At 42.4% G+C, this 14,852-nt stretch overlaps 1 protein-coding gene across 3 annotated transcripts in view; it reads right to left on the bottom strand.

Moving 5' to 3' along the window:
• The window catches only part of LOC110507730 (calcium-binding protein 8), a 107,132-nt gene that overhangs the window by 65,640 nt on the left and 26,640 nt on the right, over positions 1-14,852 (bottom strand). For all 3 annotated transcript variants that reach the window (XM_021587930.2, XM_021587929.2, XM_036965480.1), the window contains exon 3: positions 1,843-1,986. In XM_021587930.2, the coding sequence (XP_021443605.2) occupies positions 1,843-1,986 (144 nt within the window). The remainder of the gene's footprint in view (positions 1-1,842; positions 1,987-14,852) is intronic.

Below are 14,852 nucleotides of genomic sequence, written 5' to 3'. Positions count from 1 at the left end.
AAAAAGAGCTTCTGGGTATCAGGACAGCGATTACTCTTTACCATCAGCTGCTACTCGCTGTTTGTTTGTTACCTATGCATAGTCACTTTGCCCCCACCTACATGTACAGATTACCTCAACTAGCCTGTACCCCCGCACACTGACTCGGTACCGGTGCCCCTTGTATATAGTCTTGTTATTGTTATTCTTATTGTGTTACTTTTTATTATTACTTTTTATTTTAGTCTACTTGGTAAATATTTTCTTCTCCTTGAACTGCACTGTTGGTTAAGGGTTTGTAAGTAAGCATTTCACGGTAAAGTCTACACTTGTTGTATTCGGCGCATGTGACAAATAAAGTTTAATTTGATTTTGTCCAACGTCAAATCATTGGATAATAAAATGGAAGTGGCTGAACGACGACATGAATAAAATACAGCTGGCTGGGTTTTCAGTCCATCGGCAAGATAGAACAGCTGTGGTGGTCTGTGGGGTGGCAGTCTGAGTTTATTTGTAAATAACAGCTGGTGCACAAAATCTGATACTAAGGAAGTCTTGAGGTTTTGCTCGCTTCAGGTAGAGTATCTCATGATAAGCTGTAGACCACACTATTTACCAAGAGAGTTTTTATCTATATTTTTCGTAGCTGTCTATTTACCACCACTGGCACTAACACGGCAGCCAACGAGCTGTATAAGGCCATAAGCAAACAAGAAAATCCTCATCCAGAGGCAACGCTCCTAGTGGCCGTGGACTTTAATGCAGGGAAACTTAAATCTGTTTTAGCTAATTTCTATAAGCATGTTACATGTGCAACAATAGGAAAAAAACTCTAGACCACCTTTACTCCACACACAGAGACGCATACAAAGCTCTCCCTCGCCCTCCATTTGGCAAATCTGACCATAACTCTATCCTCCTGATTCCTGCTTACAAGCCAAAAGTACCAGCGACTCGCTCAATAAGGAAGTGGTCAGATGACAAAGATGCTAAGCTAGAGGACTGTTTTTCTACCAAAACTGGAATATGTTCTGGGATTCTTCAGATGGCATTGAATAGTACACCACATCAGTCACTGGCTTCATCAATAAGTGCATTGATGACGTAGTCCGCACAGTGACCGTATGTACATACCCCAACCAGAAGCCATGGATTACAGGCACCATTCACACTGAGATAAAGGGTAGAGGTGCTGCTTTCAAGGAGCGGGACTCTAACCTGGATGCTCACAAGAATTCTCGCCATGCCCTCCGATGAACTATCAAACAGGCAAAGCGTCAATACAGGACTAAGATTGAATCGTACTACACCGGCGCTGACGCTCGTTGGATTTGGCAGGGTTCGTAAACTATTACGGACTACAAAGGGAAGCACAGCTGCGAGCTGCTCAGTGAAACAAGCCTATGCTCGCTTCGAGGAAAGCAACACTGAAGCATGCATGAGAGCATCAGCTTTTCCAGACGACTGTGTGTTCATGCTCTCCATAGCCGATGTGAGTAAGACCTTTAAACAGGTCTACATTCACAAGGCCGCAGGGCCAAACAGATTACCAGAACGTGTACTCCGAGCATGCACTGACCAACTGGCAAGTGTCTTCACTGACATTTTCAACCTTATATTTGACCGAGACTGTAATACCAACATGTTTCCAGCAGACCACCATGGTCCCTGTACCCAAGTACACTAAGGTAACCTACCTAAATGACTACTGACCCGTAGCACTCACATCTGTAGCCATGAAGTGCTTTGAAATGCTGGTCATGGATCACATCAACACCATTATCCCAGAAACCCTAAACCCTAGACATGCAACACTCGTCTGTGTACTGTAAATGTGTGAAATGGGTACTGAAGGTGACTCACCATCCATGTCTAGTCTCTGCATGATGATGGCCAGCTCCACCTCACTGGGCATGTATCCCAGGGACCTCATGGCCATACCCAGCTCCTGCTTGGAGATGAACCCGTTCCCATCCCGGTCCAGCACTCTGAATGCCTCCCGGATCTCTGTCAACACAAGGAGGAGAGGAGAGGATACACCATGGTTAGGAATTATTTTAACTCTGTGCCTTATATCAAGAACATTGCAAATGACATCTGCAATAACCTGCAGGCAACTTAGATGGTGGTGACAAATAAGCTTGCTCTGTGTGTACGACAAGCCGCTGTACTGTGTCAGTTTGAAAGATACCCATCAGCGTCAAGCCTAAAAGTCAGCAGGCTCCTCTGTGCTTTCATGAATTAATATTTTATTAGTGTGTCTACAGAGAAAATTGGGCTTATGGCAGGGAGGCAGTAAGCAGGGAGAGAAAGAGAGAACTGGAGAGAGAAATATATAGAGAGGGGGGGGGGGGGGGGGTAGAAGGAAAGAGAGAGAGGGGAAAGAGAGAGATGCAGCGAGATTGTAAGAGAGAGAGAGAGGCAGCCAAGGATGTTTTTAAATAAATCAAATCAAATTTTATTGGTCACATACACATGGTTAACAGATGTTATTGCGAGTTTAGTGAAATGCTTGTGCTTCTAGTTCCAACAGTGCAGTAATATCTAACAAGTAATCTAACAATTCCACAACAACTACCTAATACACACAAATCAAATTAAAGGAATGGAATAAGACAATATACATATAAATATATGGATAAGCAATGACCGAGCGGCATAGGCAAGATGCAATAGATGGTATAAAATACAGTATATACATATGAGATAAGTAATGTAAGATATGTAAACAGTATTAAAGTGGCATTATTAAAGTGACTAGTGATCCATTTATTAAAGTGGCCAATGATTTCAAGTCTGTATGTAGGCAGCAGCCTCTCAATGTTAGCGATGGCTATTTAACAGTCTGATGGCCTTGAGATAGAAAAATAGCTTCTGTCTCTCGGTCCCAGCTTTGATGCACCTGTACTGACCTCGCCTTCTGGATGGTAGCAGGGTGAACAGGCAGTGGCTCGGGTGGTTGTTGTCCTTGATAATCTTTTTGGCATTACTGTGACGTTTGGTTTTTGGTATTTGTTTTTTTATTGCAAAAGCAGAAGCTACTCTTCCTGGAGTCCACACAAAACAAGAAACATGACATAATACAGAACATCAATAGACAAGAACAGCTCAAGGACAGAACTATATCATATTTTTTTAAAGGCACACGTAGCCTACATATCAATGTATACACACAAACTATCTAGGTCAAATAGGGGAGAGGCGTTGTGCCGTGAGGTGTTGCCCTATCTGTTTTTTTTAAACCAGGTTTGCTATTTATTTGAGCAATATGAGATGGATGGAAGATCCATGCAATAAGGGCTCTATATGATACTCTACGCTTTCTTGAATTTGTTATGGATTTGGGGACTGTGAAAAGACCCCTGGTGGCATGTCTGATGGGGTAATTGTGTGTGTCAGAGCTGTGCGTAAGTTGACTATGCAAACAATTTGGGATTTCCAACACGTTTGTTCTAATGTTTCTTTTAAAAAGAAGAAGTGATGCAGTCAGTCTCACCTCAACTCTTAGCCAAGAGAGACTGGTACGCATAGTATTTATATCAGCCCTCTGATTACAATGAAAATCAAAACATGCCGCTCTGTTCTGGGCCAGCTGCAGCTTAACTAGGTATTTCCTTGCAGCACTGGACCCCACGACAGGACAATAATCAAGATTAGACAAAATGAGAGACTGCAGAACTTGCTTTTTGGAGTGTAGTGTCAAAAACGCAGAGCATCTCTTTATTACCGACAGACCTCTGCCCATCTTTACAACCATTGAATCTATTTGTTTTGACCATGACAGTTTACAATCTAAGGTAACGCCCAGTCTCTTCAACTTGTTCAACAGCCACACCATTCATTACCAGATTCAGCTGAGGTCTAGCACTTAAGAAATTATTTGTACCAAAACATTAGCTGTGGTTGCTGATGTGTATATGGTTGAATCATCAGCATACATGGACACACATGCTTTGTTTAATTCCAGTGGCAGGTCATTGGTAAAAATAGAAAAGAGTAGAGGGCCTAGAGACTGCCCGCTTTACATGTTTGACATTAGAGAAGCTTCCATTAAAGAAAACCCTTTGAATTCTATTAGATAGATAGCTCTGAATCCACAATATGGCAGAGGTTGAAAAGCCATAACACATATGTTTTTCAACAGCTTATGGTAAATAATATCAAAAGCTGCAATGAAATCTAACAGTACCCTTCCACAGTCATTTGTGTCAGTGCAGTACATGTTGAGTGCCCTTCTCTATAAGCATGCTGAAAGTCTGCTGTTAATTTATTTACAGAGAAATAGCATTGTATTTGGTCAAACACCATTTTTACAACAGTTTGCTAAGAACTGGCAGCAAGCTTATAGGTCTGCTGTTAGAACCAGTAAAGGCCACTTTACCACTCGTGGGTAGCGGAATTACTTTGGCTTCCTTCCAGGCCTAAGGACAAAGACTTTCCTCTAGGCTCAGATGAAAATAGGACAGATAGGAGTGGATATATTCAACTACCATCCTCAGTAGCTTTCCATCTAAGTTCTCAATGCCAGGAGGTTTGTCATTATTGATTGCTAACAATAATTTCCCCACCTCTCACACACTAAATTTACAAAATGTAAACTTGCAATGCTTTTCATTAATTATTCATTTTTTTTATTTTAATTGCTCACTGTTCATTGTTGGAGTTTCCTGCTTAAGTTTGCCCACTTTGCCAATGACAATCATTCAAATTATTGGCAACATTCGCAATGATTTTGTGATGCCATCAGCCATCTGATTCGATGAAAGATGGAGTTGAATTTGTCTTTCTGCCCATAATTTAATTTAAACTACTCCAAAGTAGTTTTTCCATCATTTTTTATATCATTGATCTTGGCTTCATAATACAGCCAGTCAGATGTGCAGCCATACTTAATAGCCACTCCTTTTCCCAATCTCTTTCAACCATACAGTTTTTCAATTCCTCATCAATCCATGGCAATTTAACAGTTCTAACAGTCAGTTACTTAACAGGTGCATGTTTATCAATAATTGGAAGAAGCAATTTCATAAGTTCATCAAGTGCAGCATCTTGGATGATCCTCATTAATCACATCAGAACAACAAATATTTTTAACATCATCCACATAAGAGTCACAGCAACATCTTTTGTATGATCTCTTATACACTATTTTAGGGCCAGCTGTTGGAACTTTGGCTTCCTGGATATAGTAAGTATATTGTAATCACTGCATCCAATGGTTACGGATAAAGCTTTAGAACAAAGTAATACAGTATTAGTAAAAATGTGATCGATACATGTGGATGATCTTGTTCCTGTAGTGTTTGTAAACACCCTGGTAGGTTGATTAATAACCTGAACCAGATTACAGGCACTGGTTACAGTAAGAAGCTTCTTTTTGAGTGGACAGCTTGATGAAAACCAGTCAATATTCAGGTCCCCAGAAAAGTTGACCTCTTTGTTTACATCACATACACTATCAAGTATTTCACACATATTATTTAGACACTGACCAACCACAACACTTCAATAACACTTGACATAAGATCTTCTCTAAGCATTACAGGGATATGGCTCTGAATATATATAGCAACACCTCCCCCATAAGCATTTCTGTCTCTTCTATAGATGTTACATCCTTGTATTGCTACTACTGTATCATCAAATTAATTATATATTAGAAAAGGCTAATATATGAATGTTCTGATGTTAGCAAGTTATTGATTTCATTAACCTTATTTCTAAGGCTACATATATTAATATGGGCTATTTTCAGCCCTTTCCTGGGTAGCTTATCAGAGATAGACATAATACTGAAAAGAGCAAACAAAGCAAGAGAAAAAAATATACATTCAGCAGTCCATAGATGCATTGGTGTGTGTGTGCTGCGGGGTTGAAGCCACGAACCTATAGGCTTGGCTCTCTCTCATCCCTTCCAGGCTTCTGGGAGGGAGGGTGGACAATGAGCCTGTCATAGCGGATGTAAGCGATGTCCTCACGCGCTCTGGCAGCTTTCATGGCTGGGATCAGTTCTTTCCTCACTGGCGAACAGCTTCAGGATAGTCCTTGCTGAGGAAGATATACGTTCCTCACAAGTTCTTGGCTCTTTCCAGAACAGCTATCTTGTCCTTGAACCTCAGGAACTTGACCACTATCGGCATTGAGCCTATCACCTGGGCTGGTGGTGGGTTTTCTAGTCCTGTGGGCGTGCTCCACCTCAATCTTCTTGTGGTCCATCTCTAATATTTCAGAGATCATTTCCCTCACCTTGTCCTCAGACTCCGTCCAGGTCTTATGTGGAGATTCTGCAAATCCGTCCACAACCATGTTGTTCTGCCTTGATTGTCCCTCGAGATTTATCCGTCATTGTTATCATGGATTCACACACTGAACTGATGTCCTCTCTCAATGACTTACAGATTGCTGTCATCTTGCCGTTCTCCTGTTTCAACTCATCGACTTGACCCTGTGAGAACTGAAAACTGTTCTTCAGGTCATGGACCTCTCTGGTCAGGTCGTCCATTCTTTTATTAGTAGAATCCACAAGTATTTGGACAAAACACTTGAAGCTATTTTCTTGTTGATGTAACAACTGCTTGTAGGACTCTAAGTTTGTTTAAAAGATTGTTCACATGTGAGAGAGACACACCACTGTCCTCAACGGTACTCCCGCCGGCATTGGTCTTTGTCATGGTAGCTAGCAACGTAAGGTTACGCTGTTACTACTCGCAGTTCCAGATAGGGCAGGTCACAGGGAAGATTGAAAACAACAAACAGCAGGGATCTAGACAGCCACAAAACCGGGACAATCCGCGGTCCCAGCCACAATGGCTAACCGCATCGCGGGCTGTGTTCAAGAAAACACAGCAAGCTTGATATGCAGCTAGCTAGCAGCTAGCAAATACCTCCTCAGACCCGTCCTTGGTCAGCAAGATCACTGAACAGAGACTAGCACTCACAGCAACTGATGCCAACTGCATCACGGGGTCCAAACTAAGAAGTTAGATAGCTACCAAGAACTTTCCAACACACATTCAAACAACAAACTTTTCAAAACAACAAAACCGAGCCCTCACTCACAGGGAGTACAAGAGGGGGCTGAGCATGCCCCTTTGTGGGGCCCCAGTGTTGATGTTCAGCGAAGTGGGGATGTTGTTTCCTACCTTCACCACCCGAGGGCAACCCGTCAGGAAGTCCAGAACCCAATTGCACAGGGCGGGGTTGAGACCCAGGGCCTCAAGCTTAATGATGAGCTTGGAGGGTACTATGGTGTTGAATGCTGAGCTGTAATCAATGAACAACATTCTTACATAGGTATTCCTCTTGTCCAGATAGGGCAGTGTGATGGCAATTGCATTGTCTGTGGAACTATTGGGGCAGTACGCAAATTGAAGTGGGTCTAGTGTGACATGTAAGGTGGAGGTGATATGATCCTTGACCAGTCTCTCAAAGCACTTCATGATGACAGAAGTGAATGCCACGGGGCGATAGTTATTTAGTTCAGTTACCTTTGGCTTCTTGGGTACAGGAACAATAGTGACCATCTTAAAGCATGTAATAGAGATGGAATGTCAGATCTCTAAAGAACACTATGATTGCATGGTATGCTTCAGCACACAGCTGAAAACTGAATAGTTTGAGGCTGGGTACTACTGGAATACATACAGTGGGGCAAAAAAGTATTTAGTCAGCCACCAATTGTGCAAGTTCTCCCACTGAAAAAGATGAGAGGCCTGTAATTTTCATCATAGGTACACTTCAACTATGACAGACAAAATGAGAAAAAAAAATCCTGAAGATCACATTGTAGGATTTTTTATGAATTTATTTGCAAATTATGGTGGAAAATAAGTATCTGGTCAATAACAAAAGTTTCTCAATACTTTGTTATATACCCTTTGTTGGCAATGACAGAGGTCAAACGTTTTATGTAAGTCTTTACAAGGTTTTCACACACTGTTGCTAGTATTTTGGCCCATTCCTCCATGCAGATCGCCTTTTGGGGCTGTTGTTGGGCAACACGGACTTTCAACTCCCTCCAAAGATTTTCTATGGGGTTGAGATCTGGAGACTGGCTAGGCCACTCCAGGACCTTGAAATGCTTCTTACGAAGCCACTCCTTCGTTGCCCGGGCGGTGTGTTTGGGATCATTGTCATGCTGAAAGACCCAACCACGTTTCATCTTCAATGCCCTTGCTGATGGTAGGCTTTGTTACTTTGGTCCCAGCTCTCTGCAGGTCATTCACTAGGTGTGGTTCTGGGATTTTTGCTCACCGTTCTTGTGATCATTTTGACCCCACGGGGTGAGATCTTGCGTGGAGCCCCAGATCGAGGGAGATTATCAGTGGTCTTGTATGTCTTCCATTTCCTAATAATTGCTCCCACAGTTGATTTCTTCAAACCAAGCTGCTTACCTATTGCAGATTCAGTCTTCCCAGCCTGGTGCAGGTCTACAATTTTGTTTCTGGTGTCCTTTGACAGCTCTTTGGTCTTGGCCATAGTGGAGTTTGGAGTGTGACTGTTTGAGGTTGTGGACAGGTGTCTTTTATACTGATAACAAGTTCAAACAGGTGCCATTAATACAGGTAACGAGTGGAGGACAGAGGAGCCTCTTAAAGAAGAAGTTACAGGTCTGTGAGAGCCAGAAATCTTGCTTGTTTGTAGGTGACCAAATACTTATTTTCCACCATAATTTGCAAATAAATTCATTAAAAATCCTACAATGTGATTTTCTGGATTTTTTTCCCTCATTTTTCTGTCATAGTTGAAGTGTACCTATGTTGAAAATTACAGGCCTCTCTCGTCTTTTTAAGTGGGAGAACTTGCACAATTGGTGGCTGACTAAATACTTTTTTGCCCCATTTTAGAATTAATTCACCAGGACCAGTGGCCTTGCAACAATGCAACAATGTATTAGACAGGACTGCCCCTCACCCAAGACATAGGCTAACTCAAAACATGAATTAATTCCAAACGTGTCCCAGATATGGGATAGAATGTCATACACTTGGGAATACATGTGCTAACAAGAAAATGAATCTTACGTGTCCAGTCTTGAAAAGACCATGTCAATAAACAAAACATCGTAGTGGTAGAGTTCTTCAAAGAAACCATAAGAAGGAGCAAACAACAGGTTAACTGATACTTATTGTAGTCTAAAGATAACCTAAGCGTGAAGTAAAGTTTCATGCTAGAGGAGGCCTGCCCATGCTGCCAATCTTTAACCAATCCTTGGTCAATCATCTGTCAATCATGTGCTGAGAAGCTGTCATTTATTCATAGCCAGTCAGGATTAGTAGGAGTGATTTGGAGCTCTGAGCTGCAAGGAGGTCAATGGTGTGTAAATGTCACGTTTTTTCTCTGTATTTAAATCACCTCGTAAAATCTGAAATGATATTTCGGATCATAAAAGCACTCAGATGTTACCGAGGGTTCAGGTTAGTTGTTGTACTAGCCTCTGAAAAGTATTTTGTCCTTCCCTGCTTCCCAAAACATCTGGCCCGAGCAAACACACTCAGCCATTATCATTCATAACAGAGTACAAAAGCTTGTTCTAACCAGAGACACTCGTTCTAGCAATGTGTTTGTGAAAGAAAACACACACACACAGCACAACAAAACAGAGAAAAACACAAGCACATCAAAGGTGTATGGGTTTATTTTGGTACATTGAAATTAGCGCCTCATGAATAAACCCATCAGGAGGATCACAGCAGCACAGAACAGTGAGTGACTCAGGCCTTTGTAGAGTAGGTTCCTGTGTGAGGGCTCGGGCCCATTTGAACACCAACAACATTCAGACCACAGGTCGTATACTCATACAGCTCTCTCCCGCTTTTTCTCTATTTCATGCACAACTGCTCCCATATCAATCACGTGCTCTGATGCTCTGAAAACCAAAGCTTTACAGGGGAGAATAATTTAACATCCTGTATGACAAAGTAATACCAAAGGAACAGGAATACCCACGGAAAATGTCAGATGGAGAAATGAATCAGAGTAAAAAAGACTTGAATTTAGAGTCACTTTAACAGCACCCTGCATTGCAATCTAGGCCAAGTGCATCAGCACTCATGTTCAGTAGGGCATACCATAGTAAAACTTTTTACAACGTAAAACTTCAATATTTGTTTTAATTGGACAACTTCAAGTAGTAGCTCCTGGTTAGAAAATAGTGTCTCCCTACTGAACACTACTTATCCCCACTTTCTCAGTGTATCAAATGTGTGTTATGTGCTTTGTGATATGAAGTTAGTGCTGACAGTGCTGTATGTGTCTATAAATTACAATCTCATATCCACATCTTGTCTGACCTTTCAGACACAGCAGCAGAAGCAGTAGCAGCACAGATCGGCCTCGACGGAGGCAAGACTACCTGATACACAAAGCTCTCTACCCACACCAACATCTATTCTACATGCTGCAGCTCTCAGAGCACTGCATACACACACATACCAACCACACACAAACCAAAACATGCAAGTAGAATAAGACACAAAAGGAAACTACATCCCCTCCAACAGGCTGAGAGGTTAACAATGTGTACCTGTACTAAAGCTGACTGACGACAACGTGCTGTATGTGGTGAGTCAGCTAGTTCAACGCAATACAGTAACATTGTTTCACTTGAATGGCCATAGATAAAGACACTTACAGGTAGCAACACCAAATTTCCTCAGTAAATATCCCCATGGTAGAAATGGTGAACATGGTTGAAATGGTAGCTGCCTGTGTATAGTACTATGGATAAATTAATAAGCCAAGGAGATGATTGCTAATCATTACTCTAGTGTAGTGTGTTACAGTGCATTCGGAAAGTTTTCAGGCCCCTTCTCTTTTTCCACATTGTTACGTTACACTCCCGATTGGCGCAGCAGTCCAAGGCACTGCATCTCAGTGTAAGAGGCGTCACTACAATCTCTGGTTCGATTCCATGCTGTATTGGCCTAGCGTCGTCCGGGTTTGGCCGGGGTAGGCCATCATTGTAAATAAGAATTTGTTCTTAACTGACTTGCCTAGTTAAATAAAGGTTAACATTTTTTTAAATAAATATTCTAAAATGGATTAGATAGTTTTTCCCCTCATTAATCTACACAAAACACCCCATAATGGCAAAACAAAAACAGGTTTTTAGAAATATTTGCAAATGTTCTGAAAATAAAAAACAGAAATACCTTATTTTCATAAGTATTCAGACCCTTTACTCAGTACTTTGTTGAAGCATCTTTGGCAGCGATTACAGCCTTGAGTATTCGTAGGTATGATGCTACAAGCGTGGCACACCTGTATTTGGGGAGTTTCTCCCATTCTTCTCTGCAGATCCCCTCAAGCTCTGTCAGGTTGGACGTGGAGCATCGTTGCACATCTATTTTCAGGTCTCTCCAGAGATATTCGATCAGGTTCAAGTCTGGTCTCTGGCTGGGCCCCTCAAGGACATTCAGAGACTTGTCCCGAAGCCACTCCTGCGATGTCTTGGCTGTGTGCTTAGGGTCGTTGTCCTGTTGGAAGGTGAACCTTCGCGACAGTCTGAGGTCCAGTGCTCTGGAGCAGGTTTTCATCAAGGATCTCTCTCTGCTTTGCTCCGCTCCTCTTTCCCTCCATACTGAATAGTCTCCCATTCCTTGCAGCTGAAAAACATCTCCACAGCATGATGGTGCCAGGTTTTCTCTAGACATGACACTTGGTAATCAGGCCAAAGAGTTCAATCTTGGCTTCATCAGACCAGAGAATCTTGTTTCTCATGGTCTGAGAGTGTTAAGGTGCCTTTAGATGCCAAACTCCAAGCAATCTCAATTTTAGAATAATAATTTTAGGAGTGGCTTCCTTCTCAAATCAAATCAAATCGAAACAAATGTATTTGTCACATACACATGGTTAGCAGATGTTAATGCGAGTGTAGTGAAATGCATATGCTTCTAGTTCCGACAATGCAGTAATAACCAACGAGTAATCTCACCTAACAATTCCAAAACTACTACCTTATACACACAAGTGTAAAGGGATAAAGAATATGTACATAAATCGAGTACAGTATATACAGTGCCTTGCGAAAGTATTCGGCCCCCTTGAACTTTGCGACCTTTTGCCACATTTCAGGCTTCAAACATAAAGATATAAAACTGTATTATTTTGTGAAGAATCAACAACAAGTGGGACACAATCATGAAGTGGAACGACATTTATTGGATATTTCAAACTTTTTTAACAAATCAAAAACTGAAAAATTGGGCGTGCAAAATTATTCAGCCCCCTTAAGTTAATACTTTGTAGCGCCACCTTTTGCTGCGATTACAGCTGTAAGTCGCTTGGGGTATGTCTCTATCAGTTTTGCACATCGAGAGACTGACATTTTTTCCCATTCCTCCTTGCAAAACAGCTCGAGCTCAGTGAGGTTGGATGGAGAGCATTTGTGAACAGCAGTTTTCAGTTCTTTCAACAGATTCTCGATTGGATTCAGGTCGGGACTTTGACTTGGCCATTCTAACACCTGGATATGTTTATTTTTGAACCATTCCATTGTAGATTTTGCTTTATGTTTTGGATCATTGTCTTGTTGGAAGACAAATCTCCGTCCCAGTCTCAGGTCTTTTGCAGACTCCATCAGGTTTTCTTCCAGAATGGTCCTGTATTTGGCTCCATCCATCTTCCCATCAATTTTTACCATCTTCCCTGTCCCTGCTGAAGAAAAACAGGCCCAAACCATGATGCTGCCACCACCATGTTTGACAGTGGGGATGGTGTGTTCAGCTGTGTTGCTTTTACGCCAAACATAACATTTTGCATTGTTGCCAAAAAGTTCAATTTTGGTTTAATCTGATCAGAGCACCTTCTTCCACATGTTTGGTGTGTCTCCCAGGTGGCTTGTGGCAAACTTTAAACACTTTTTATGGATATCTTTAAGAAATGGCTTTCTTCTTGCCACTCTTCCATAAAGGCCAGATTTGTGCAATATACGACTGATTGTTGTCCTATGGACAGAGTCTCCCACCTCAGCTGTAGATCTCTGCAGTTCATCCAGAGTGATCATGGGCCTCTTGGCTGCATCTCTGATCAGTCTTCTCCTTGTATGAGCTGAAAGTTTAGATGGACGGCCAGGACTTGGTAGATTAGCAGTGGTCTGATACTCCTTCCATTTCAATATTATCGCTTGCACAGTGCTCCTTGGGATGTTTAAAGCTTGGGAAATCTTTTTGTATCCAAATCCGGCTTTAAACTTCTTCACAACAGTATCTCGGACCTGCCTGGTGTGTTCCTTGTTCTTTATGATGCTCTCTGCGCTTTTAACGGAACTCTGAGACTATCACAGTGCAGGTGCATTTATACGGAGACTTGATTACACACAGGCGGATTGTATTTATCATCATTAGTCATTTAGGTCAACATTGGATCATTCAGAGATCCTCATTGAACTTCTGGAGAGAGTTTGCTGCACTGAAAGTAAAGGGGCTGAATAATTTTGCACGCCCAATTTTTCAGTTTTTGATTTGTTAAAAAAGTTTGAAATATCCAATAAATGTCGTTCCACTTCATGATTGTGTCCCACTTGTTATTGATACTTCACAAAAAAATACAGTTTTATATCTTTATGTTTGAAGCCTGAAATGTGGCAAAAGGTCGCAAAGTTCAAGGGGGCCGAATACTTTCGCAAGGCACTGTACATATGGGATGAGTAATGTAGGGTATGTAAACAAAGTGGCATAGTTTAAAGTGGCTAGTGATACATGTATAACATAAAGATGCAGTAGATGATATAGGGTACAGTATATACATATGAGATTTATAATGTAGGGTATGTAAACATTATATTAAGTAGCATTGTTTAAAGTGGCTAGTGATATATTTTACATCAATTCCCATCAATTCCCATTATTAAAGTGGCTGGAGTCTGTGTGTTGGCAGCAGCCACTCAATGTTAGTGGTGGCTGTTTAACAGTCTGATGGCCTTGAGATAGAAGCAGTCCCTGCTTTGATGCACCTGTACTGACCTCTCCTTCTGGATGATGGCGGGGTGAACAGGCAGTGGCTCGGGTGGTTGTTGTCCTTGATGATCTTTATGGCCTTCCTGTGGTGTAGGTGTCCTGGAGGGCAGGTAATTTGCCCCCGTGATGCGTTGTGCAGACCTCACTACCCTCTAGAGAGCCTTACGGTTGTTGGCGGAGCAGTTGCCGTACCAGGCGGTGATACAGCCCGACAGGATGCTCTCGATTGTGCATCTGTAGAAGTTTGTGAGTACTTTTGGTGACAAGCCGAATTTCTTCAGCCTCCTGAGGTTGAAGAGGCGCTGCTGCACCTTCTTCACGATGCTGTCTGTGTGGGTGGACCAATTCAGTTTGTCTGTGATGTGTACGCTGAGGAACTTAAAACTTACTACCCTCTCCACTACTGTCCCATCGATGTGGATAGGGGGGTGCTCCCTCTGCTGTTTCCTGAAGTCCACAATCATCTCCTTAGTTTTGTTGACGTTGAGTGTGAGGTTATTTTCCTGACACCACACTCCGAGGGCCCTCACCTCCTCCCTGTAGGCTGTCTCGTCGTTGTTGGTAATCAAGCCTACCACTGTAGTGTCGTCCGCAAACTTGATGATTGAGTTGGAGGCGTGCATGGCCACGCAGTCATGGGTGAACAGGGAGTACAGGAGAGGGCTCAGAATGCACCCTTGTGGGGCCCCGATGTTGAGGATCAGCGAGGTGGAGATGTTGTTACCTACCCTCACCACCTGGGGGCGGCCCGTCAGGAAGTCCAGTACCCAGTTGCACAGGGCGGGGTCGAGACCCAGGGTCTCGGTCCCAGGTCCCAGGTCTTGATGACGAGTTTGGAGGGTACTATGGTGTTAAATGCTGAGCTGTAGTCGATGAACAGCATTCTCACATAGGTATTCTTCTTGTCCAGATGGG

This window comes from Oncorhynchus mykiss, chromosome 27 (genome assembly GCF_013265735.2).
Source record: "Oncorhynchus mykiss isolate Arlee chromosome 27, USDA_OmykA_1.1, whole genome shotgun sequence".
Taxonomy (NCBI): Eukaryota; Metazoa; Chordata; class Actinopteri; order Salmoniformes; family Salmonidae; genus Oncorhynchus; species Oncorhynchus mykiss.
This window is presented reverse-complemented; position numbering and strand designations above follow the sequence as displayed.